Source organism: Mus caroli, unplaced genomic scaffold, assembly GCF_978045245.1.
Source record: "Mus caroli unplaced genomic scaffold, Mus_caroli_1 scaffold_17, whole genome shotgun sequence".
Lineage (NCBI taxonomy): Eukaryota > Metazoa > Chordata > Mammalia > Rodentia > Muridae > Mus > Mus caroli.
In genome coordinates this window covers 7,973,684-7,999,668 of record NW_028227272.1, presented here as the reverse complement: position 1 = coordinate 7,999,668, position 25,985 = coordinate 7,973,684, and the positions used below count along the sequence as shown (strand labels likewise).

Genomic DNA, 25,985 nt, shown 5'->3' with positions numbered 1-25,985 from the left:
CCAAAGAAAGTCAGAGTTGTGGTATATATCTCTATAATTCCAACACTGGGGGTTGCAGACATTGATCCCAGATTAAATAATGGCTAGTCTTGAATTTATAGGGATCCTCCTTGTTTACAGGATTGAGCCAACACACTGGGCTCATCAAAGGCTTTTCCAAACAACAGCTTTTCTGACACTGTCTCTAGAAAAAGCACCATGAACAAAGAAACTGTTCATTCAACTAGCTGTGAAGAGCTAACATTCTCAGAGTGTGAACACCCGGAGCCCTAGGGCTTGGCTCTATCCAGTGATAGGCTGTGGTGAGCTAGTTCAGTCAGCTGCATGTAGATGTTGAGCTGTCTTTGGAGTGGGCTAGGGCTTGCAGATCTCCGGTAAAGTATGAATTTATTAGAGACAGATTTAAAGATGAAAACCGTGGTGCTGTACAGGTTCTAGCAGCTTCGACTAGATGATCTTGAGTCCAAGTCAGTCTGGTCCACACAAAGAGGACATCTTAAAACACATGCAAGAAAAAAAAAGTCATTTACAAAAAACCAGTTCAAGCTGAGCTTGGTGGTAGACAGGCAGAGAGTTCCAACACTTGGAAAGTGAGATAAAAGGACTGGAGTTTAGGGCCAGCCTGGGCTTCATTTGTCTCTGCTTAACCAACCAACCAACCAACCAACCAACCAAAACCTAACTAACCAACCATAAAAAGAAGAAAAAAAGAGCTAGTTTGAAGCCTTGCTTTAAAAAGTAATTGACAAAGCCGGGCATTGGTGGCGCTGGCCTTTAATCCCAGCACTTGGAAGGCAGAGGCAGGCGGATTTCTGAGTTTGAGGCCAGCCTGGTCTACATAGTGAGTTCCAGGACAGCCAGGGCTATACAGAGAAACCCTGTCTCGAAAACAAAACAAAACAAACAAACAAAAAACCCAACAAAACAAAAACAAAACAAACAAAAAAATTATTGACAACTTTGTCTATTACCTCTCACTCTCGTTAGGCCAAATTCTCACTTTTTATTATACAAATGTTTAAAGTCAGCATTCCAATTTAGATATCTTAGATCCAGATTTAAAACAAAACAAAACAAAACAAAACTCGTTGTTTGAACATTTGAACATGTTATTATTCTGTCATTTCCAAGTAGCTTAGTTGCATTCTGTCTAGACTCTTTTCAGAGCAAGTATAACAGTATAATTTTTCTTTGTCTTGGTCTCCATGGATGAATTACAGGAGAATTTAACAGGTATTTAGAACAGGTCTTCCTACTTCGTGCAGTAAAAAATAAAGGTGAATTTTATTTTTTCTTGCTTGTCACTTACCCCACAATTACTAAAATGCAACTTGAAAGTGTGAGATGCCCTCATTATTAAAGGACTGTAAGAATAGCTGACAGATGCGGCCTTTCAAAAGAACAGCACTTTACCCAATGGCAGCTAAGGGACTGGAAGCACCAAAATAGCCACTAGTAGGTACCGCTGGCTACACTAAAAAATATGGCAATCCCGATTAATTTGTAAATCTCCTGGCAGGGAGGATAAAAGGACGGAAAAAAATTTTAATGACTAGTCAAACATAACATGAGTCACTGAAAATTTCCAGTTAAGGATCCTTTTGCCGGACATCCTTGGACCTTTATGAGCCACACACAGTTTCGGCTGTAACATCTCATGGTTTTACTGCCTCTTCCAAAAATGAATACATAAAAGGAAAGACGCCTCCCGCCAGCTTTGAAATGTAGGGCAAACTCTGGCTGCGGGTGGAGAGAAAGAGAACAAGGTATATAGACTGGGAGACAGAGATGGCAGAAAAGGCGCCGAAAAGGGAGAAGAAAAAAATCCTCTAGGTTAGGCCTGCGGACCGAGTGTTCTCACAGGCTAGGGTGGATTGTCGCCTCGTGCGGAAGGGCTCGGCCCACCGTCCTGCCCTAGCCGAGTAGAGCCTACCCCTACCCCCACCCCGCGACAGATGGGCCACCAGACTTCTGCCTCCTCGCGCTGCCTGCCGGGAGTTCCAGCCGCTTCCGGTGACGCTTGAGCGCTGAACTCCGACTCCCGTCAGCCCCCGAGAAAACCGCACCGGGTCTACGCGGGTGCTGTCGGGACTTGTAGTTTAGCTATCGGCCGCGCTTCGTAGGCAGAAACGCGGGCGGACACAGACGGGAACTACCGAGGCGAAGGTACGGGTGGTAGCGAGAGGTCAATTCTCTCCAAACGTGGGGTTGGCGGTGAGACCGGCGGCGGTAGTTGAGGTTGGGTGGGAGGAGATCCTTTCGCACACACGAGGAGGGTTGAGCCGCTGTCTTCCTGGTCTCGAGTGTACAGTCTGGACTCTAGCTGCTGCCCAGGACGCCAGCGAGTGAGTCGTTGGCTGCCAGCTCCCTAGTCTTGCCGTCCTCCCCGGGTCAGCGCGGCCTGCTCCTCCCCGGTCGGCCGCCCCCGCCTCCATTTCCCGCCCTCTCTTCACCACACACACGGCCCCCCCGATCATGGATCCCAGCAGCGGCGGTGGCGGCGGCGGCGGCGGCGGCGGCGGCGGCGGGAGCAGCAGCAGCAGCGACTCTGCGCCCGACTGCTGGGACCAGACGGATATGGAGGCCCCCGGGCCAGGGCCTTGCGGCGGCAGCGGCAGCGGCTCCATGGCCGCGGTGGCCGAGGCCCAGCGTGAGAACCTCAGCGCGGCTTTCAGCCGGCAACTCAACGTCAACGCCAAGCCCTTCGTCCCCAACGTCCACGCCGCCGAATTCGTGCCGTCCTTCCTGCGGGGTCCGGCCCAGCCGCCGCTATCCCCAGCTGGCGCAGCCGGCGGCGACCACGGAGCAGGCAGCGGCGCCGGAGGCCCTTCGGGTAAGTTGTCGGGCTGGATATCCCCAAGGCACGGGCGGCGGCCTGGGGCCGGAGTTCCGCGGTGGGCTGGGTGGAGAGGACGCGAGGCCGGCCGGCCCGCACGTGGGGCGCTGACAGCGGCGCCGGCTGGTCTGGGTGGGGCGCCTCCAGTCTGGGAGCTGCTTGGCTTGGGGCGCCTGGGCCAGGAGGAGCAGAGACCAGGGGACCCGGGGACGATTGCCCAGCCGCGGAAGGCCGCGCGCGGTTCATCCCTAGGCATAGGAACTGTATGGGACCCCGCCAGTCCTGGGCCAGTCAGTGCCACGAGGCCCCGAAGTGGGGACCGATAGGGCTTGAAGTCCGGCAGGAGGACGGTGTGAGAGCCTAGGGGTTGGGGGGACAGGACTTGTCTCTTCAGGCCTGGCCCAGAGAGCTGCTCCTACTGTAGTTTCTATGATTGGAACTGTAATTGCGTTTTAAGTATCGGTGGCACTAAAGCGACCTGAAGGAATCCCAAGATGCATTGCAGGCTCGTGATCCGCCAGAAACTGTTGGCTGTCAATCCAAAGACCTTTTTTCACCCTTAACATTTTGAATACTTGAAAAGTTTTTTAAATGTCACAAGGATTCCTCAGTACTAACATGTGGTAGTAAACCTCATTGATTAATGTGCGGTTTTAAGCGGGATTTAAGACTTTTCTTCTGAATGGCGTGTAGACTTTTAATTGTTTTAAAAGTATGGACCTTATAAGGGTTGCTTATAAAAGCTTAGTTTGCGTTCGTGTATTAGTAGTCTAGTCTTAAATACTTCTGATAATTTAATATTTGTCACATGAAGTAGCTACTAGATACACTTTCTGTCGTTTCAAACTTCAGTCTTTAAACACCTTTTTACAAACGGGCTGTATGTTTGGTAGCCTGCTATCAGGTACGGATTTTGTAGCAATGTTGTTGAGTGAACTTAAGTATTGCCTTCATGCCGATGCTTTTTTGAGTAAATATGGTATTGTCCTAAAGAAAAAAAAAGAAACGGGAAGGGAAAAGGCCGAGACTTTGATTATTTAGCAGGGACATTGGTGGGCCAGATAATTTGAGCTTCTTTCAAGTGAGAGTATGTTTTAAGTTCTGGACTTAGGCCTGGTGTGGTGATACACTAACTACTTAAAGCCTTTAGTCCCAGAACTCTGGAGGCTGAGGCAGGAGAATGCTTGGAAAAAGCAGAGAAAACAAATGGCATTATCACCTCGCTGCCCTCCCAGGTGAGGTGGTGCATTGCCTGCAACCCTGGAACTCAGGAAGTAAGGGCAGCAAGATCTTTAGGTGAAGGCTACCTGGACTGTCTGGCAAATAATAAATAAATAAATAAGTAAGTAAATAAATAAGTTCTTGGAATTTAGTTTCTTGGGGAACGTGCTTCACTTTGCTTTTTAGAAGTGAGAGGGTGTTGGACTGTTTAGGGAAATGCTTTTGTGAGGAGCTGGGTCTGTATTAAAGTGGGTTTTTGTGGGGCAGTGAACTTTGGGGCTTTTATTGTGCAGGAAGGATGCTGCCCTCCTTCAAACCTGGGGACTTGACTTTTATTGACCAGCATTTCTTTTATTTGTGTGTGCTTGATATTTTTCTTTTCAAACAAGGAAATTCATTCAACTTTTAATTCTTTTAGACGTTAATCTACTTGTTAGCTTCCTTACAAATTGCTGGAAGTACTTGTTTCTACCTTATTTTAGAGCTTCCACATCTCCAGTCATTGTCTTTCTTGGCTCTCCTTCCTCTGGAACTACCAGCTTTGAGTAGACTGGAGACTGCATTTACAGGCACTGATCAGATTTTACAGGGGTAATCATCCACAGGGCCGTGGTTTGGAGTGGTCACTTTGAGTGTCTAGGCATTTTGTTTTGTGCAGGAGTTTTTCTTTATCTGTTACTTTCTAATTTGTGGTTTTACTAAGTGTAGGAATATGTTTGTCAGAAAGTTCCTAAATTATAGTATGTGTGAACTTTTTTTATAATCAAAAATGGTCTTACTACATCAATTGTTTCTACAAAAATTTTTATATATATTTTATTTTATATTATTTTTCCCTCCCTAGACAGGATCTCACTATGTAGCTCTGGCTGTCCTAGAACTCAAACTCCCAAGAGATCCACTGGACTGTATCTCTTGAATTCTGGGATTAAGGGTGTGTGCCACCACCACCCAGTTTAAATTTTGTTGCGTGATTGAAACAGTTGAGAAATTGAAGTCAGCATGGGCTAAAGTAAGAACCCATACCTATTGAGAAGGAAGAATAATAGTTCTGTAAGCATTCTGTGTCTGATATCTGGATGTTGCCTAAGTAGAAGACTAGAGCTATATGGGACAAATTTGGGAACTTTGAATCCATAAATGTTGCCATCATTCTTACTAGGGGAAAGCAGAAAAAAGTAATGGCAGGAGAGCACCTAGCCTGTAACTCCCTAAGGGGAATCCAGATGTTTTTGATGGTGAGGAAGTAGTCCATAAGATACTTGGCTGTTTCCTTTGTTGTTCCTTTCCAGTCTGTGGTAAGTGGGCTCTGGACTAACCTTTAAGGGCTTGTGGCTAGACACTCCTTTCTCCTGGAATGATTTGCTCTTTGTTTTGTTTTGTTTTGTTTCTCTTTGAAATATAGCACTGCCTAGAGCAGCCAACAGAGGAAGGGGCCTTGGTGGTGAGAGTTTTCACAGATATGCCTGTGTCCAGCCATCTCAAGTCAGAGCTAGGGAACTGGTGCTGACCTTGTTCTCTTTGAAAATGTAAAAATACCAAATTCCAAACAATGATTAAGTAGAACTCTTGTGTAATTAAGCGTCATCCACTTAAATGCAACTTTCTATAGAGCCAAGTAAATTGGGCAAGTGATTATCAATGAAAATAGAAATCTTAAAAATCACTGGGGGCTCGAGATGGCTCAGTGGGTAAGAGCACTGACTGCTCTTCCAAAGGTCCTGAGTTCAAATCCCAACAACCCCATGGTGGCTCACAGCTATCTGTAATGAGATCTGATGCCCTCTTCTGGTGTGTCTGAAGACAGCTACAGTGTACTCATATAAATAAAATAAATAAATCTTTATAAAAAAATCACTGGAAATTTTTTTACTTAAGTTTTAGTAAATTCTCAAGGTTAAGCAACCACTATCACTTGATTGACTTTTTTTTTTTTTTTTTGGTTTTTCAAGACAGGGTTTCTCGAACTCAGAAATCCGCCTGCCTCTGCCTCCCGAGTGCTGGGATTAAAGGCGTGTGCCACCACGCCCGGCGACTTTTATTTTTTATCTTTTGAAGAGAAGGTCACATTGCCTAGGCTGGTTTCTCCATGGCTGCATAGCCAAGACTTTTCTGATTCTCTTTCCAGCCTAGGGTACTGAGATTACAGGCTTGCATCATCACAGTTTACATGCTGTATATGATGTTGGGACTCGAACCCAGGGATTTGTGCATGCTAGGCATACAATCTTATCACCTGAGCCACATCCCGAGTCTTGTTTTGGATTTTTTAAAAAAAAAAATTAAGTTTCACTATACAGCAGAAGCTGTCTTCTCAGCGTCCCAGCATGCTGGGAGCAGTCAGTGATGCTTGCCTGTGCCTGGCTAGCTTTCTGGTCACTGAATGGTTTTGAAAGTTGCTTCTTTAGGGCTAGAAAGCAGATTGGAGGTTATCCAAAATCAAAGTTACAGTCATTTGTATAGAAATTTTTTTTCTTTTTTTGGTTTTTCGAGACAGGGTTTCTCTGTGTAGCCCTGGCTGTCTTGGAACTCACTTTGTAGACCAGGCTGGCCTCGAACTCAGAAATCCACTTGCCTCTGCCTCCCGAGTGCTGGGATTAAAGGCATGCGCCACCACGCCCAGCTTGTATAGAAAACTTTATACTTGATTTATGTTAACCAGTTCCTGTTGAAGACTAAATAGATGGTCTTTCATTTTTGATGGTGCAACTCTGAGTGTCTTGTATGCTGGCAAGGATTCTACATCCTCCGCCAGAGAGTGGGAGTGTGTGTGTTTCCTGTGTGGGGATCATGGAAACTAGAGGAAGACATAGAGTGTCTTTCTTTATTACTCTCTGCCATACTCCCTAAAGACAGGATCTTTTATGAGCCTGGAGCTAGGCTGGCAGTCAAAAATCCCAAGCAGTGTTCCTGCCTCAGTATCCTACAACACAGAGGTAACATGCTCCTGTGCCTATACCTTCTTAAAGTGAATGCTAGGCATTTGAACTCAGGTCTTGTTTGTTTGTTCGTTTTTTTGTTTTTCAAGACAGCCCTGGCTGTCCTGGAACTCACCCTGTAGACCAGGCTGGCCTTAAACTCAGAGATCCATCTACATTTACCTCCCAAGTGCTGGGACTAAAGGTTTGTGCTACTACTGCCCTGCTCAAACTGAGGTCTTACCTATGTATGATAAGCCTTCTGACACACTGAGCCACTTGCCCAGCCTCCCAACCTATGTTTTGATTTGGGTTTTGTTTTACAGCTTAAATGCCTGCAGGAATAAATATGTAAAGACTCTCGTAGGCCTCATTGGAATACTAAGTAGAGGACGGTAGGAAGAGATGGGTGGTGAGAGCTGTCTCAGCATGAGTGGTAGATCTTTGTTCTCAGGTCATGTTTTCTCACATGGGCAGCGTGAGTATGAGCATTTAGGGAGCACTACCTAGTATTAGGATGAGCAGCCAAGGATCTCAATCTAACTCAGGGCCTTTTGCTCCCCAGACAAGATTTTACTTTCCAAACTGTTTATTACTGCTATTGTGTGCACACAGGATGCCACAGCTTGTGTGTGAAGGTCATAGGGCAATTCTGTGCAGTTGGTTCTCTCTCTTTTGCTTATCTATATGGGTTCCAGGAATCAAACCGAGGCCAGCAGGCTTGCCTGGCAAGTTCTTTTACCTACTAAGCCATTGCCTGCTCTTTCCTTACAGGAAACAGTATCCAAAATTTCTCCAGACAGGGAAATACTGGAAAAAACAAATCAAGCCTTGATTTGCTTTTGTTTGTCAGAGAAGAAATATCTTGTTAAAAATAGAATTATCTTTCTGGTTGAAGAGAAAGGAATGAAAAAAAAAAACTTTAAACTTTTGAGGTGATTTAACACATTAGAATGGAATTTTTTGAAGTGGAATTTTTTGTTTAGATATCCATTCTAGATGTGCACAGGCACTTTCCTGTCTACTGCATGTGGGATGCTGTGCAAGGCACTGTCAGGAGGCTCTTGTAGGAAGGAACCTCAGTATAAGGAATTACAGTCTTGGAAAGAGTCTACAAGAAGCCAAGGAGGGTTACAGTAGTGGAAGACTGCGGATGTGCAAAGACAGGCCAAGGATGTGGAGGCAAGACATGGGTAAAGAAAGATTCAGGATCCCTCCCTCCCTTCCTTCCTCCCTCTCTCCCTCCCTTCTTCAGTAAATGGTTTCAACCTTGTCACTCCAATCATTAAATCATTAAATTAAGCCAGGTGTCCTTCATAAACGCCTTGCTTTTCTTCTGAGGCCATGTCACTGCATTTCCCAGGCTGACTGGACTTCACCCATCCCTGCCTCAGCCTCCCAAGAACTGGGATTACTTTTAATTTTCCAGGAATTTGGCAAAGTAGGACATTAGCCTTCAGCGGGTTTGGGTACCTAAAAGTTTTGTCCTTGTTTTCTCTAGATTTTAACAAAGTTAGTAGCTTGAGAGTAGATATAGTTTGTATATTCATAAAATAGCTTTGTTCTAAAGAGAACTTGTTACTGTTATCCATTGTAATTCTTTCAATGGGAAAGAAACAGTAATTATGTTTTAAGTATTTTCCATTACTGTAGCTTAGGAGTGGTTATGTGTGCTTCTCAAATACAGTCCAACTAGATGATTGTTATTTTACTTGAAGAGAAAAAAAGAGCAAGTGTGTTACTGAGCAATCTGTGTCTGTCTTTGGGTAGTTCATTTCGGTGGTAGGACAATATTTTCTCTTTTCATATCTTATTGACACTATCTGAAATGGCTTTGGTATGTATTTTAATATACTTTTGTTTTTGAAGTAGATGAGACATAAATTGTAAATACAACCTTAGGATTACATAAAACGTAGTGGAGTTTGTTATGCACAGAAAACTATATCAGGTTGATATGTGATGTTGTTTTAATGATATAATAAATGGGTTTGTTGGTTACAGCTAGAAGTAACTCCGGCAAAAAGACAGCCTGTGTTTCAGATAAAGAAATTGAAGCGTAAGCAGGCTAAATGGTTGTGTGAAATCACTCCCAAAGTTAATCAAACAGTGGATCTGAAATCCTGAATTGCCAGCTGATAGTTTAGGTCTCTCTCTGCCATGCCATGCTTTGTAATAGTGGAAGAAGGGAATCTATAGACAGTTTCTATAACCAGTATGGATTTCTTGACAGTAGCCCTGGAATGTTTCTTTCTAATGTTTTCATTCTTGTAATAAGCACAGGATTCTGACATGCTTGTCGTAGGTTTATAGAGCACTCACTGCAGCTTACCACGTAAAGCCTTCACAGCACTTCTTAGATGCTTGGATACTACTAACCCATTTTATAGAAGCAAAAATTGCAGGTTAGAAAAGCTAAGTACTTTAGTAAGATTATGCCCGTGACTAAATGGAGGAGTAGGTTCTGGTTTCAAAGTTTATTTTAATGACAGTAACTCCTAACCACCAGGAAAGATCCTGTAACTTAATTTTAACAATCTCTTCGAGACCCTTTTCCAAAACTGGCCCATGGATTTTGTCGTTATCACCAATCATCTGTCTCAGAGCAGCAGAATCGTGCCAGGCGCTGCTCCAGTTTCAAGAGCTGCCTCTTCCTGGTGTAGATGGCTTTGAGCCTGCTCTTTGCCTTTGTACCTTTGCTGGCTCCCCTCCTCTTCCTCCTCCTCCGCACCTCTTTCTTCACTTGAACTCTTGGACTCAAGAGATGCTGCTTGTACTTCACACTCTGAGCACCTGGAGCCCAGGTGCTTCGGCGTGCATTGGTTTATCCACAGGTTCTTGCTGTGGTAGCCCTTGATGCCTTGAACTCACCAGGAATCCCAGACTGGCCTCAAACTCGGTGATCCTCCTCCTGAGTGAGTGCAGACTCGCTACCGTGTCTGCCTGCCTTTTCATGTCTAGAACATTTGACATGTTTAAGACAAACCATTGGCATCTTTAAGTGTTCAGCAGACTTTCTTCTGTTGTCTCCTTACGCTCTTTTCCAGTACTGCCTGTTGGGGAAAGAAAGAGATTGCAACATGCAATTTTGGGAAGATAGTTTGGTCTCCTGGGTGCTAGAGATGTTCAGGTGCTTCCAAAAGGCCTCACTAAGAAAGCTGGCAAGTTCAAAATGGCTCCTACTGTATTCAGTCACAGTAAAAACTCAGCCCATGGCGTGAGTGCAGAAAGGTGCAGAAAATCAGTGTGAACCCAAGTGAAGCTAGGTCTGGAGGAGTGACATTCGTATAATCCAGGCTGGAAGATTGCCACTGGGTCAAAGCTAGCCTGGGCTACATTATACATTCAAAGCCAGTCTGAACTCCAAAGTGAGACCCTATTTTTTTTTTTAAATCATGTATTTATTTTATGTATATGAGTACACTGTTGCTGTCTTCAGACACACCAGAGGAGGTCATTGTATCCTGTTCCAGATGGTTGTGAGCCACCATGTGGTTGCTGGGAATTGAACTCAGGACCTCTGTAAGAACAGTCAGTGTTCTTAACCGCTGAGCCATCTCTCTAGCTCCCTTTTTTTTTTTAAAGTGGGCCAAGTGTGACCTCAGCTCAGTAGATCAAAATAAAGTACTTGCCACATAAACCCGACAACCTGAATTTGATTCCTAGAACCAATGTTGAAAATCCAGATGTGGTGCTGTGTATCTGTAATCCCAACATTCCGAAGGCAGAATGAGAAGCCAAGACAGGAGACAGGAGAATCACCTCAAAACTCATGAGCCAGGATAGCTTGGGGTACATAGTGCAACAGATTCAAGAGAGACCCTGCCCCAATAACATGTAAGGCAAGAATCAGTTTTTTTTCCCCCCAAGACACTGCCTGGCTAAATATTTAATTTCTTTTTAACTATTTTGATCATAACAATTTATGCTATTGTGAGTATAGATGTGACCCTGATTTCGTGGGCATTGGTGGCTCACGCCTTTAATCCCAGCACTTGGGGGACAGAGGCAAGAGGATTTCTGAGTTCGAGGCCAGCCTGGTCTATAGAGTGAGTTCCGGGACAGCCAGAGCTACACAGAGAAACCTTTTGGGGGTGGTTGGGAGGGGGACTAGCCATTGTTCTTAGTCTGCATGCATATTGCCACTATAGCATCTGTTTGTGTTTATTCTCATTCTCTCTCTCTCTCTCTCTCTCTCTCTCTCTCACACACACACACAACCAATTAATACTTAAATATGGGCAGGTATATTTTTGTGAGTTCAAGGTCAGGCAGAGTTAAGAGAGTTAACTGTGGGGGAGAGGACTGTTAATTCATTAAAGGTTAACTATTCTGGGCTGGAGAGGTGGCTCAGTGGTTAAGAGCACTGACTGTTCTTCTAGAGGTCCTGAGTTCAATTCCCAGCAACCACATGGTGGCTCACAACCATCTGTAGTGAGATCTGTACCCTCTTCTGGTATGTTTGAAGACAGCTACAGTGTACATTAAATAAATTACATACATTAAATAAATACATTAAATAAATAATTAAGTCCTTAAAAATATTAAGTGTTCTGGCCACCCAGCACTCAGGAGGCAAAGGTAGACTGGGCTGTACCCAGAAACCTTGTCTCAAAAACAAACAAACAAACAAAGTCATACCTAGGCAGTACAGATTTAAATATCAAATCATGAAGTGTCTGCACTGAGCTTTGTTTGTGCACATGTGCTTTAACCCAGAGCCTCCTGAGTGCAATGGATTGCCACTGAGACATCACACCTCAGCCCTTTTGATTGTTGTTTGGTGGGCTGTGTTTAACTAGCACTATCTAACTGTATACCACTTCAGCACCTGGAAAGGAGACCTCTCCTCCTTAAGTAGCGGGCACTGCTTGCTGTTCCCTGCTTTCCAGATTAGAGTCTGACCAGTTCTGAGGAGTTCAGGTTAATGAAGTCATACAATATGGGGTTTTTTGTATGTTTTCAAGACACTTTTTTTTTTCCTGTGTAGTTTTGGCTATCATCAAACTCAGAGATCCATCTGCCTCTGCCTCCCAAATGCTGGGATTGAAGGCCACCCTTCCCTGGTGGTTTTTTAAATATGGCTTATTTTCTATATCAAGTATAAGACAATATCTTTTAAAAGTCTTGTTACATAGCCTTGGCTGGTTTGGCATTTGCTGTTTTTTTATTTTGTTTTATTTATTGCTTTATTTTTATTGCATTTATTGGGGAGTGCAGTCCATGGCATATGTGTAACAATCAGAGGACAGCTTTTGGGAGTTGGTCCTCTTCCTTCCACCATCTGAGTCCTGGGGATTGAACTTTAGACAGTGGGGCGTGGTGGCAAGAGCCTTTACCCATTGAGCCATCTCAACAGCCCAAGAGCTTTTCACTATTGTTTTTATTTATGTGTATAATTGTTTGCCTCCACATATGTATCTGAACTATGTGCATGCTTGGTGACTCTGAAGACTAGAAAAGTGTGTTGGATCCCAAGAACCAGAGTTGTAGGTGGTTGTGAGCCACCGTGTAGGTGCTGGGAACGGCTTAGGTTCTCTGTAAGGTGGCTGAAGCGATGTCACTTTTCACTCAATACAGAGTACTAACAGCTCAAGTCTATCAGCTGTCACAGGTCACGTACCTATTAAAGCACCCAGGAATCTGTACAGTTTTAGAATAAGAGTGGTGGTAATTTAATGTCTGTTTTTTATTTTGTTTTGTTTTTTTTAAAGGCCTCTCATTAAGTAGCCCTGGCCAAGCTGAAACCCCTATCAAGCTGGCCTGAAACTCACAGTGATCCTCTAGCTTCTTGCCTCCTAAGTGTTGATTAGAAGCAGGCACTACTGGTTTTTATTCAGTTTTACATGTTGATTTTCTATTATTTTAAACTTTCAAAAAGTTCTCGACCCCAAGACCAAGTTCTTAGCACAAAAAAGATTCTTGCAGCAGAGGAACAGAGTGCAGGGATGCAGGACAAGGCAGGAGACAGGAAGTAGGAAAGGGGGAAAGGAACAGGAGGAGTGGGCAGTACTTCTCTTAGACAGTAGGCAGATGTGACCCATGGAAAAATGGTAGTTTATAAAGGTAAAAAGGGAAATCTCATGTTAGGATGAATTTGAATTTTCATTGGGCATGTTAATTAGGTGATCCAAATTGCTGGACTTTTAGCTGAATCTTGTTAGTCAGCCTCAGGAGGAAGAAGTGGCCAAATAAAGGAATGGACCTTGGTAGCTAGCTTTAGGAAATGTAATCTAACAGAGAGAAGGACAAGGCCTGTCAGAGCTATGCTAGCCATGCTCGAGCTAGCCAGAGTCCCTTCAGTGCACATACATACATGCAGGCTAATCATTGATAAAGATGAGGACTTAGCAAACTCTAGGTCTTGGGTTTGATCTCTAGTGCTGACAAACAACAGCAGTTGTAGTGATATTAATAAACTTGACAGCAATTATTTTCTTCAACATTTTGATGGTATTGAAAATGTATTTTAGGGTTGGTGAGATGGCTCAGTGGGTAAGAGCACTCGACTGCTCTTCCAAAGGTCTGGAGTTCAAATCCCAGCAACCACATGGTGGCTCACAACCATCCGTAACGAGATCTGACTCCCTCTGCTGGAGTGTCTGAAGACAGCTACAGTGTACTTACATATAATAAATAAATAAATAAATAAATAAATAAATCCTAAAGAATTGTGATCTTAGATGTTTAAGAAAAAAAGAAAAAGAAAAAGAAAAAGCCGGGCAGTGGTGGCGCACGCCTTTAATCCCAGCACTCGGGAGGCAGAGGCAGGCGGATTTCTGAGTTCCAGGACAGCCTGGTCTACATAGTGAGTTCCAGGACAGCCAGGGCTATAGAGAGAAACCCTGTCTCAAAAAACCAAAACAAACAAACAAACAAACCAAAACAAAACAAAAAGAAAGAAAAGAAATTTTTTTGTTTTTTATCTAAGCACAATCTCATAAAACCAGGATGGCTTTAGATTTGCTTATTAGCTAAACAGATCCTTCTGCTTCTGGGATTACAGTCCTCTGCTGCCAAACCCACTTCTCTGTGTTGATTTTTGTAGGTGTTGATACGTTCTGGACGATGGTTTTAAAGATGAAGTTTGTAAGCTACAGATTTCACTATTTTGTTTATGTCATATGACTTCAAATCCTTTGGAGTGTTTCTTCGTCTTGGAAAACCTTTAGCAGTTTCAACTGTGCTTCAGGGATAAAGAAATCAAACCCACATATTTGGATAGCAGAATGCACATCTCCTATAGCTCTACAGGGGTACCCTAAGCAGTTTGTAGTTTGGTAATTGCAAGCTGACCTGTTACTTGATCTTTGAGTTCTAGAATAGGACCAAACTGACTTCATCAGAATCACTTTTTAAAAAATAATAATTCTGTGATAGGGTTTCTCTGTGTAGCTCTGGCTGTCCTGAAAATTGCTACGTTAGTCCATTGTTACCTTAAACCCAGCCTGCCTGAGTGTGTTGGGATCAAATCCCAGCAAGAATCACCGTTTCTGAGTATGTTAATTTATGTGTTCCAGAGGCTTCAGAGGCTTGTAGTGTCAAATGTTAGTATCAAATTACTTGGGTGTTTGCTACCTTGACAGTCACAACCTTCTTGGTTTGAAGGATTATCCCAAGAGGAGTAGAAGTTATGTTGTGTAAGTTCAGTCCAATTAATTTGTATTATATTTTTAATATCTGTGAAGGAAAGATTTGAAAGAACATATTTTTGAAACATTTATTTCCATTCTTGAAAGCTGGTTGTTGTCTGTGGAGTTTTTTAATTAACCATTTTGTGATAAGTGTAGGTTGAACATTCTATGGCATGTGTAGAGGCCAGAAGCTAGCGCTGTGGAATTGGTTCTCTCGTTCCACCCTTTTTGATGCTGGTATTAAAGATGCATCTCCGCAGCCTGGCTTCTTCCACAGTTCTGCGGCTGAAGCATTGAACTCAGGTTGTCGGGTTTGTGTGGTGAGCTCTGCCTGCTGAACCATCTTGCCTGGTGCCCAGATTTCTTTTAGTTGTCTGCAATTGGTAGAGTTCTTAAAGGTAGGCTAAACAGAGTTGTGATTTGAAAGCCACTTAGCAGCCATTGTTCTGAGTTGCTGAGGCCTGTGATGTCATTGATAAGCAAAGAAGATACAGCTTCATTTCTAATAACACTCATTTTTCTTAACTAGAACCTGTAGAGGCCTCTCAAGACCAGTCCTGTGAAGGTAAGTTCTTAAATGTCTAACTAGGAAAACATTAAGTTGTCTGTGATGTAAAATTAGATACTGTTATCAATGTATTATGTTTCAATTTTTTCTCTAGGTTCAAATTCTACTGTTAGCATGGAACTTTCAGAACCTGTTGGTAAGAATTTCTGACCATATTAATACAGTAATATGAAACTTTCACTCTAGATTTAAGCTTCAAATGTAAGTGTTCTGATGACTGAAATGCCTGTGCTTAAGCCACACTGAATTTTTTTGCTATTAGAATTTAGAAGGTGTAGCAAATTGAGCATTAACGTGGCCTTAACAGATTAGTGACTGCAAATGGAACTGAGCAGAGAGGAGTTCTAGCTATTTGAAAAGGCTGTATTTGTTCCTTTGACTTCTTTTGTTTCTTTCTTGTGGGGAAGGGGTATTTTTTCCAGACAGGGTTTTTGTGTGTGTGTGTGTGTGTTGCCCTGGCTGTCTTAGAACTCCCTTGGTAGGTAGACCAAGACTGGCCTTAAACTCAGAGTGCTGGGATTAAAGGTGTACACCACCATGTCCAGCTTTGTCTTTGTTGCTGTTTCCTAAAACTGGGTCTTTGTGGCCTAAACTAGCAAACTTGCCAAGATGGCATTGAACCACTGAACATACTGCTTCGACTTTGAGAACACTGGGATTACAGACATACTCCATTATGCCTTGCTCTAACATTTCGTCAAACATTTTCATCCTTTAAAAATTAACTTTATGGTGCTGGTGAGATGGCTCAGTGGTTAAGAGCACTGACTGCTCTTCCAAAGAGCAGTTCAAATCCCAGCAACCACATGGTGGCTCACAGCCATCCGTAACAAAAATCTGATGCCCTCTTCTGGAGTGTCTGAAGACAGCTATAGTGTACACACATATAATAAATAAATAAATGAATGAATGAATGAATGAATGAATGAATCTTTAAAAAAAATAACTTTATTTGTGATTCTATGCCCTAGTATAGGGGAATGCCAGGGCCAGGAAGCGGGAGTGGGTGGGTTGGGGAAGGGGTAGGGGTAGGGGGATAGGGAATTTTGGGAGAGGAAACTCAGAAAGGGGATAACATTTAAAATGTATATAAAGAAAATATCTAATAAAAAAATTTTAAACTTTTTTACTCTTTTTTTTTTTTTTAAAGATTTATTTATTTATTATATGTAAGTACACTGTAGCTGTAGCTGTCTTTAGACACTCCAGAAGAGGGAGTCAGATCTCGTTACGGATGGTTGTGAGCCACCATGTGGTTGCTGGGATTTGAACTCCTGACCTTTGGAAGAGCAGTCGGGTGCTCTTACCCACTGAGCCATCTCACCAGCCCCAACTTTTTTACTCTTAAACCTTTCCAATTTCTTCTTTTTCCTTTTTTGTCTTTTTTTTTGGTTTTTTCGAGACAGGGTTTCTCCACCTGCCTCTGCCTCTGCCTCCCAAGTGCTGGGATTAAAGGTGTGCACCACCACCGCTCGGCCTGAAAATTGATCTCTTAAATTCCTTCACACTCCTTGTTCTAGTTTTCATGCTTTCCTTTTCTGCCCATCTGCTAGGACATCTTGACACTAGAATAGCTGGGGTTGGGAGTAATGGCTCTCTTGTTTACATGTGGTCTACTCTTAGGAAACACTTAGTCTAAGTGACTTGTATTTGCTGCTTTAAAGCCTGTGTGCTTAAAATGCACGGAGGTCTTTTTTAAGATAATGAATTAAGGTCTCTTCTGGTATGTTTCTGAAGACAGCAGCAGTGTACTCATATAAATAAAAATAAATAAATCTTTTTTTAAAAGATAAAAAATTAACTTACCTTTCTTTAGTAGAAAATGGAGAGACAGAAATGTCCCCAGAAGAATCATGGGAGCACAAAGAAGAAATAAGTGAAGCGGAGCCAGCGGGTGGTTCCTCAGGAGATGGAAGGCCACCAGAGGAAAGCACCCAAGAAATGATGGAGGAGGAGGAAGAAATACCGAAACCTAAGTCAGTGGTGGCACCACCAGGCGCTCCTAAGAAAGAACATGTAAATGTAGTGTTCATCGGACATGTTGGTAAGTTGTCTTCAGAGAACTCATAGGCAGTGACCAGAGTTACTGGAGACTTCAAAGTGTGGAGCATCTTGTTTAGCTACTGGGAGATGAAGAGTAATTCTGTGTGCTGTGGTTGTGTGTGTGTGTTTATTTATGCAATAGGGTAGTCCCAGCTGTCTTGGAACTAGATCTGTAGAGCAGGCTGGCCTCCAGCTCACAGAGATCCGCCTGCCTCTGCCTCCAGGTTGCTGGGATTAAAGGTGTGTGCCACCACTGCCAGGTTATTTTTTTTGTTAGGTTTTGTTTTTGAAGTTTAGGTAGATGAACTATTTTGTATTGGCATAGAGGTTGGAAGAGATTAAGCTTCAGTATGTATATAATGGATAATTAATTAGTCTGTAGACCACTGGTAATGGTTTGTCATGCTGTGGTATCTCTGAATTAGTATCCAAGATGAAGTGAGAAACTCTTAGGTAACTTCTGGGTGCTTATAAAATAACGGATTTAGCCAAAGAAACAAGACCTTATTTTATGTTTTCTGACTTACCAAGTTGTAATAAAAATAGTGTATTGTGCATTACCCCTGTCTCGTGAGACAGGGACTCACTATTTAGTAGTGCAGGCTGGCCTTCAACCCAGGCTCTTCCTGTGCATCAGCCTCCTGAGTTAGGAGGGTGCAGCTATGCCTCACCATGCTCGACCCATCTCCCTTTACAGAAGACTAGCTCTGAAGCCTGTGAAGGAAGCCTGTCTGTTTCCTACAGTGAAAGGAGGACCCTCACACGGCCTGCAGTGGAGGCGCATGCCTGTATTCTTGGCACTCAGGAGACTGAGGCAGGAGAATTAGGTTCAAGGTTAACCCGTACTGTTAACACAAAGTCTTTAGCTTCTTTTGCTGTGTTCTAAGGCTGTCTGGGGAATGGGTATTCTCTGATACTGTGCTGCTAGCTGAATGTCCACAGCAATCTTTTTTTAAAATTATTTCTTTTTTATCAGGTAAGTATTTCTCTATCATCATTGCTCTATAGGGAATCACCCTTGTTTATATTGTACATGGGAGAGGGTCCCTAGAATTTAATCCCCAAATTCTATTACAGGTTCATTTGCTTTTGCAAGAATGGATTATACCTGATTTTAAAAATGACTGATTTTATATTTGTATATATTGTTTGATTTTTTTTTAACCTATGTTCCAATATTTCTGCTGCTCCTTTTAGATGCAGGCAAGTCAACTATTGGAGGACAAATAATGTAAGTCTCTCTTTCATCTAATGATAGTTTGGGTTTTTTTTTGGGGGGGGGCGGGGTTGGTTTTTCGAGACAGGGTTTCTCTGTATAGCCCTGGCTGTCCTGGCACTCACTTTGTAGACCAGGCTGGCCTCGAACTCAGATATCCGCCTGCCTCTGCCTCCCGAGTGCTGGGATCAAAGGCGTGCGCCACCACCACTGGGCAATAGTTAATTTTGATTGTATAAATTTCAGGCATTGTTTTAAGTGTCCATGTTGCCATGCAATTGTGATAAAATTGGTCACCACCTCAAGTTAGAAACTTTAAAGACAGATGTCAAATATTCTGCTGAGTTTTTCATTACTGCCAGACTCAGGGAACACTGTGGTTCTAAAAGCTGTCAATATGAAACAAAACAAGGGCTGGAGAGATGGCTCAGTGGTTAAGAGCACTGACTGCTCTTCTGAAGGTCCTGAGTTCAAATCCCAGCATCCACATGGTGGCTCACAACCATCTGTACTGAGATCTGATGCCCTCTTCTAGAGTGTCTGAAGACAGCTACAGTGTATTTACATACAGCAAATAAATAAATTAATTAAAAAAAGAAACAAAACAAAAAGTGGTGTGTGTGTGTGTGTGTGTTGGTGATGTTTGCACATGAGTATTAGTGCACACATCTATGAACCCATACGTGTAAAGACCATAGCAGAACATCATGTGTCTTGCTGATGGTGTCTCTGCTATATTGCCTTGAGATGAGTCTCTGACTAAACTGGAGAGTTCCAGGTTTAAGGTATGGCTACCTAGCTTTTGGAATCTCTCTGTCTCTATCCCTTCCACCCTGCTCAGTGCTGAGCATACAGCTGTAGGAACCCATGTCCACCTGTAGGTTTGATTGCTTGTTTATTTTGAGGCAGAGCTGTGTGCCACCAAATCCATCTTCATGTACAGTTTTTATATAGATGCTAGGAGTTTGAACTTGTTCCTCATGCTTGCAGAACAGGAGCTCTTAATGGCACATGACCTTCCCATTCCCGCCTTAAAAATATTCTTCCCTTTTTGAAATTTTATTTTATGTACATTGGTGTGTTGCCTGCTGTGTGTGTGAGGGTGTCAGATCCCTGGGATTGGAGTTGCAGGCTTGAGTTGCCATGTCGGTGGTGGGAATTGAACCCAGACCCTCTGGAAGAACAGCCAGTGCTTTTAATCATTGAGCCATTTTTGGGGGGTGTGTTGGGGAGCTAGGCATGGCATAGTTAGTGCCACATACCTTTTAATTAATCCTAGCAATTGGGAGGCAGAAGTTTGTTGTTATGTGTACTAGTGAGCTCCCATGTAGGTGCTGGGTCCTCTGTAAATACTCTTAAGTGCTGAGCCATCTTTCTAGTCCCTCCTTTTTATAAAATGTATGTGTATGGGAGTGTTGGCTCTCCTGGAATTGGAGTTCCAGGTGACTGTGAACTGCCTGGTGAGGGTTCTGGGCACTGAAGTCATGCCTTCGAAAAGGACAGCAAACTGCTGAGCATCTCTCCAGACCCTGACATCAGTAACTGAAAGAATCTGAACTGGTTAGTTCATGTTTTGCCGTTTGCATATGACTAATACTTTCTCGTATTAAGACTATCAAAGAAGTTGGGCACCTGTGGCACATGCCTTTAATTCCAGCACTTGGGAGGCAGAGGCAGGTGGATCTCTTGAGTTCAGGGCCAGTGTGCTCTGCAGAGTGAGTTTCTGGACAGCCAGGGCTACACAGAGAAACCCGTCTCAACCAAAAGAATAAAAAAAAAGAAATACTGTATTTTGTGTCCTGTGGGGATTGTGATATGAACAATGTTTTACATATTCAGGCTGTTTTATAAAGTACTGACAGTGTGAGCTGAGGATACCTTGGTAAGGTACAAACTTTCAGTTTTCATTATGAAGTACTTTTGTTTTTATGTAATAATTTGAAATGATAAAATATCTTTATATTTAAACTAGCTCAGTGGATGGTACATTTACTTTAAAAGAGCTGGGGTTTTGGCTAGTGAGGTGGCCTAGTGGGCAAAGGTCATCAAAGCTAACCGCCTGAACTCAATCTCTGGGACCCACATGGTAGATGAGGAAGACTGACGGCTACAGACTGTCCTCTGACTGCCACCCACATGAACACCATGCTTGCACACACACAAGATACATAAAGGGAAATCTATTTTCAAATAGCTGTTTTTCTTCAACGCAGGATCTCTTCAAGTGCTCTAGCACCTTCTTATTTACTGAGTAATTATCCATACTCTTTTTCTGTCTTTAACCATTTTCAGGTATTTGACTGGAATGGTCGACAAAAGGACACTTGAGAAGTATGAACGAGAAGCTAAAGAAAAAAACAGAGAAACTTGGTATAGTAAACTTTTATGATACTATGAGTTAATTTTAAGGAAACACAGTACCCTTAGTGTTCTTGTAATCTGTTCAAATATGTATTTCTAGCCAGTATGCCTATGGTCCCATTACTCTGGATGCTTGAGTCCAGGAGTTTGAGGCCAACCTGGGTGTCTTAGTCAGGGTTTCTATTCCTGCACAAACATCATGACCAAGAAGCAAGTTGGGGAGGAAAGGGTTTTTATTCAGCTTACACTTCCATACTGCTGTTCATCACCAAAGGATATCAGGACTGGAACTCAAGCAGGTCAGGGAGCAGGAGCTGATGCAGAGGCCATGGAGGGATGTTACTTACTGGCTTGCCTCCCCTGGCTTGCTCAGCCTGCTCTCTTATAGAACCCAAGACTAGCAGCCTAGAGATGGCACCACCCACAAGGGGCCCTCCCCGATTAATCACTAATTGAGAAAATGCCCCACAGATGGATCTCATGGAAGCATTTCCCCCACTCCTTTCTCTGTGATAATTCCAGCTTGTGTCAAGTTGACACCCAAAACCAGCCAGTACACAATAGTAACAATAGTGAGGCCCTATGGAAATAAAATGATTTTAAACAAATTCTTCTGTTTAAAATACTGCATATTAAAGGTAAAATTCTTTTTTTTTACATCATTCATAGAGACTTGCTTCTGATGATTCATTAACATATGCAAAGGAAATTTGGGAGTCATGTAAACATCTAGTAGTGAGAGAAACATTTAATAAATTATAAGTCATCCATTTAATTGAATAATTATATAACTATTAAAAGATTAGAGTTATATTGCTAGGCCTTTCATTCCAGAATTTGGGAGGCAGAAGCAGGCAGCTCTCTTGTGAATTCTAGGACAGCCAGGTCTACACAGAGAGATCCTGTCTCAAAAAACCAAAGGGGAAAAATAGATTGTATTTATAAGATTTATAATAAGCAGGAATGAACTTAACGTTGCAGTGGCATTTGGAGAGAAAAGAAATATAGTTGTGCATAGGATTTGTGATGATAATGTGTAATGTAAATAAGTACTGGATGGGAAAAGGGAATTATTGATAGTTCTTACCTTCCAGTAGCAAAGGAAAACGTGTGTGGGTAAGCTTTGCAACCTTACTTATTGTGATTTTAAACTTTATGGACCTGGGAGTACAGGTCCCTCATAGAGTAATGCCTGGCTGAGAGAGAAGCTTGGGTTCAAGTGTCTAGCACTTGAGAGAGAAGATTGCAGCCCTTACTTCACTGGGATACCACATTCTCTGGTCTTTCCTTCAGGAAGGACCACATTTCTCTGTTTGATGATTTGATTATTGTTGTTATTGGAACAAATGTCTTTCACTCTAGTTGGTCTGGACAATTAGCAAATGAAACAAATCTTAATTAGTATTGAACTAAGAAGATTACAAGCTATTACCATACGTGTTTTGAAATAATATATATAGAATTATATAATTCTTACACAGTGAAATAATATCAATAATCTTAATTAGTAACCAAAGTTCCAACATGATGTGAATGGTGGTCTTCTGGGGAAAAATATGCTTTTTTGAGATAAGTTCTCATTCTGTAGCCTGGATTGGCCTCAAATGTATTCGTTTGTGGTCTGTAAATGATTATGGTATGGGCTATAGATAAGAACTACTCTGTCTGGCTTTAGTTAGGAAAGTGAAGAAAGGACGGTTATCTCACTCTGTGACGTTGGATTTTGGATTTAGTTGTATTCATTATTTTTCTCTTGCTGTGATTAAACACTGTGACCAGAAGCAACTTATTGAAGGAAAAATTATTTGGACTATTGTTCTAGAGGGATACAAATCTATTGTGCCTGGGAGGCTTAACAGCTGGTAGCCACTGTGGGTTTTTTGTTTGTTTGTTTGTTTGTTTTTTGGTTTTTGGTTTTTCGAGACAGGGTTTCTCTGTATAGCCCTGGCTGTCCTGGAACTCACTTTGTAGACCAGGCTGGCCGTGAACTCAGAAATCGGCCTGCCTCTGCCTCCCAAGTGCTGGGATTAAAGGTGGTGTGCACCACCACGCCTGGCTGCCACTGTGGTCTTAACGGCAAGCTGAGAACAAACCAGAAGCAGTGTAAAGCTTTAAATTCTCCAAGCCAGTTTTCAATAACATTTCACTTCTGACACAGCCATACCCTTTTTAAGCCTCCCTAAACAACACTGCTGTGGACCAAATAGTCCATGCCCAAGACTGAGGGAGGCAGACAGTTGATTCGAAGCACAATGTTAGCACTGTGACTCATCCTTGTTTTTCCTTTTCTCTGTCACCTTTTTGATACGTAGATTTTGATACGTAGCTCAAACATTCTATATCCTCTTGCCTCAGTCTCCCTGATACTGGAATGCCCATCACTTTTACCTTTATGAATAATGTTTGCTTATAGACTAGTTGACTATTGAAATGCTCAGTTCAACTCATATTGAATTCTCTTTTTTTGTTTATTAATGTTATGACACAGATGAATAGTGAACATGAAACTGGTTGTTACATTTAATCACATATTTAATTGTAAAGAATATTTTTAAAGATAATCATATATTCTTTAAAAATCCTTCCAGGTACTTGTCTTGGGCCTTAGACACGAATCAGGAAGAACGAGACAAGGGCAAAACCGTGGAGGTGGGTCGTGCCTATTTTGAAACGGAAAAGAAGCATTTTACAATTCTAGATGCTCCTGGCCATAAGAGTTTTGTCCCAAATATGATTGGTGGTGCCTCTCAAGCTGACTTGGCTGTACTGGTAAGAAAGACATTTCTGTTCTGTACATCTTTATTAATAGCCCAGGTTGTATCTTTTCCATTGAAAAGGCTTGAATCTATGGTCTTTGCATATTGCTGTGTAAGTTTTCTATCACTTATTTGTGAAACAGTCTCACCATGTACCTCTGGCTGACCTGCTGGTCAGAGATCTGCTTGCCTCTAGTTGAAGGTGTGCTCTACAACTCTAACTCTAATATTCTAATCACTCTCTAAAAGTTGTAGTCACAGTATTCATTTCTGTCACGCTTATCTGCCCAAGAACTGTTTATAATTTACTTCATTTTTTTGTTGCTGTTATTCATGTGTCTAAATTTAGTGTTTTCTTGAATGCTAGCCCCGTGCTTCCATTTCTCCTTTCCCCTTCCCTTTCCCTTCTTCTTGGTGGTACATGCTCTCCTTAAACTCATTATCCTCTTGCTTTAGACTCCCAAATGCTAGGATTACAAGTATGCATCAGCTTATATGCTTTTTGTTTTTTGTTTTATTTTGTTCATACTATTGGAGATTAAATCCAGTAAGGGCTGGAGAGATGACTTAGTAGTTAATAGCACAAACCTGCTCCTGCAGAGGACCTGAGTTTGATTCTCAGCATCCATGTTGAGTGATTCACAATTGCCTATAACTCAGGATTCAAGGGTGTTTGATACCTCTGGCCTTAGCAGGAGCCTACACTCATACATACTAGATATTGGACTCTGTTCCCTGATATTGCTAAATACATATTTTATCACATCCTTAGCCTGAAACAATTGAAGGAAATGCACATGTATGCTAGATTTAGGGAATTTAAAGGGTTAGAAAAAGCATCCCCACCCCACCCAAAAAAAAAAGCTGGTTGGTGGTGGCGCACGACTTTAATCCCAGCACTTTGGGAGGCAGAGGCAGGTGGATTTCTGAGTTCAAGGCCAGCGTGGTCTACAAAGTGAGTTCCAGGACAGCGAGGGATACACAGAGAAACCCTGTCTCAAAAAACCAAAAGAAAAGAAAAGAAAAGAAAAGAAAAAGCATCCATATTTGTTTTGATATTATGACATAGCACATGGAAATAAATTACTTGGTTTCTTGGAATAGGTAATCTCAGCCAGGAAAGGAGAGTTTGAAACTGGATTTGAAAAAGGAGGACAGACAAGAGAACACGCAATGTTGGCAAAGACAGCAGGTGTCAAACACTTAATTGTGCTTATTAATAAGATGGATGATCCAACGGTAAACTGGAGCAATGAGAGGTAAGCTTAGATGCTCTGCTGTTTTTGTTTTACAGACATGTCAGTGAAGCTACTGTTTTGTTATTGCTTGCATTGTTTCTTCCAGTTTTTTAAAGCTTTAATTTGTTTACTGATGAAAGTAGAGTTTGTCTAGTTGGCATAATTGATTTATTTCTAAATATTCATAGATATGAAGAATGTAAAGAGAAACTAGTACCATTTCTGAAGAAAGTTGGCTTCAATCCCAAAAAGGACATTCACTTTATGCCCTGCTCTGGACTGACAGGAGCTAATCTTAAAGAGCAATCAGATTTCTGTCCTTGGTACATGTGAGTAACCTTTCTGACTTTTGTTTTAAAGGGAGGATGGACATATTTTAATAGTTACTGAAAAGAGATCTTAGTTCTGTACAGTCTTGCTTACTCTAGAACTTGGAAATTGGATAAAATTTTGCTTTATTTTTTTCCTTAACTTTTTTGTTTGTTTGTTTTTTAAGATTTATCATATGTATATGAGCACACTGTTGCTGTCTTCAGACACACCAGAAGAAGGCATTAGGTCCATCACAAATGGTTGTGAGCCACCATGTAGTTGCTGGGAATTGAACTCGTGACCTCTGGAAGAGCAGTCAGTGCTCTTAACCACTGAGTCATCTCTCCAGCCCCTCAACCCCTTTTCTTACCTCGCTTTCAATCCCTTTTTTTTTCTCCCCTTTTTTCTTTCTTCTCTTTGGCTATTGTAAGTTACACACATACTATTTTAGGGTTAGTTTGTAATTACTCTGAAGCAGACAGCCTTGCTAGACACTGTTGCCTCACAGAGGAGAAGTTGGATTATGAAACCCTGATTTTAAACTTTACAATGCATGAAAATCTGGTACTTGAAAGTAGAAATAGATGATAGGCATTTGGTGCCTGCCTGCAATCCCAGCACTTGAAGCAGGATTGAGCTTGAGGCAAGTCTAGAAGACACAGCAATGCCTTATGTTCCCCATCCTTAAGGAGTTGATATTACAAGGTAGCCTGTTGCAGAACCTTTCTAATGTCATGTAAACTCTGGGAAAACTGGGCTAGGACAGCTCAGCCACTCAGGGTGCTTGCTGCCGAGGTCCAGACCATAAAGGGGAGACTGACTCTTCAAACTGCCCTCTGACCCCATATGCACAGGCCACACACCGACACACAAGCACACTCA

At 42.3% G+C, this 25,985-nt stretch overlaps 1 protein-coding gene across 2 annotated transcripts in view; it reads left to right on the top strand.

Moving 5' to 3' along the window:
- Nucleotides 1-2,124: 2,124 nt before the first annotated feature.
- Nucleotides 2,125-25,985, top strand: part of Gspt1 (G1 to S phase transition 1) — a 37,268-nt gene continuing 13,407 nt past the window's right edge. The window contains exons 1-9 of one of the 2 annotated variants that reach the window (XM_021184378.3): nucleotides 2,125-2,833; nucleotides 15,139-15,174; nucleotides 15,272-15,313; nucleotides 16,997-17,221; nucleotides 18,418-18,451; nucleotides 20,729-20,806; nucleotides 23,386-23,566; nucleotides 24,658-24,812; nucleotides 24,980-25,120. In XM_021184378.3, the coding sequence (XP_021040037.1) occupies nucleotides 2,476-2,833; nucleotides 15,139-15,174; nucleotides 15,272-15,313; nucleotides 16,997-17,221; nucleotides 18,418-18,451; nucleotides 20,729-20,806; nucleotides 23,386-23,566; nucleotides 24,658-24,812; nucleotides 24,980-25,120 (1,250 nt within the window). In that variant the 5' untranslated portion in view covers nucleotides 2,125-2,475. Of the gene's footprint in view, nucleotides 2,834-15,138; nucleotides 15,175-15,271; nucleotides 15,314-16,993; nucleotides 17,222-18,417; nucleotides 18,452-20,728; nucleotides 20,807-23,385; nucleotides 23,567-24,657; nucleotides 24,813-24,979; nucleotides 25,121-25,985 lie in introns of both variants that reach the window. The other variant, XM_021184377.3, reaches the window with a different exon arrangement.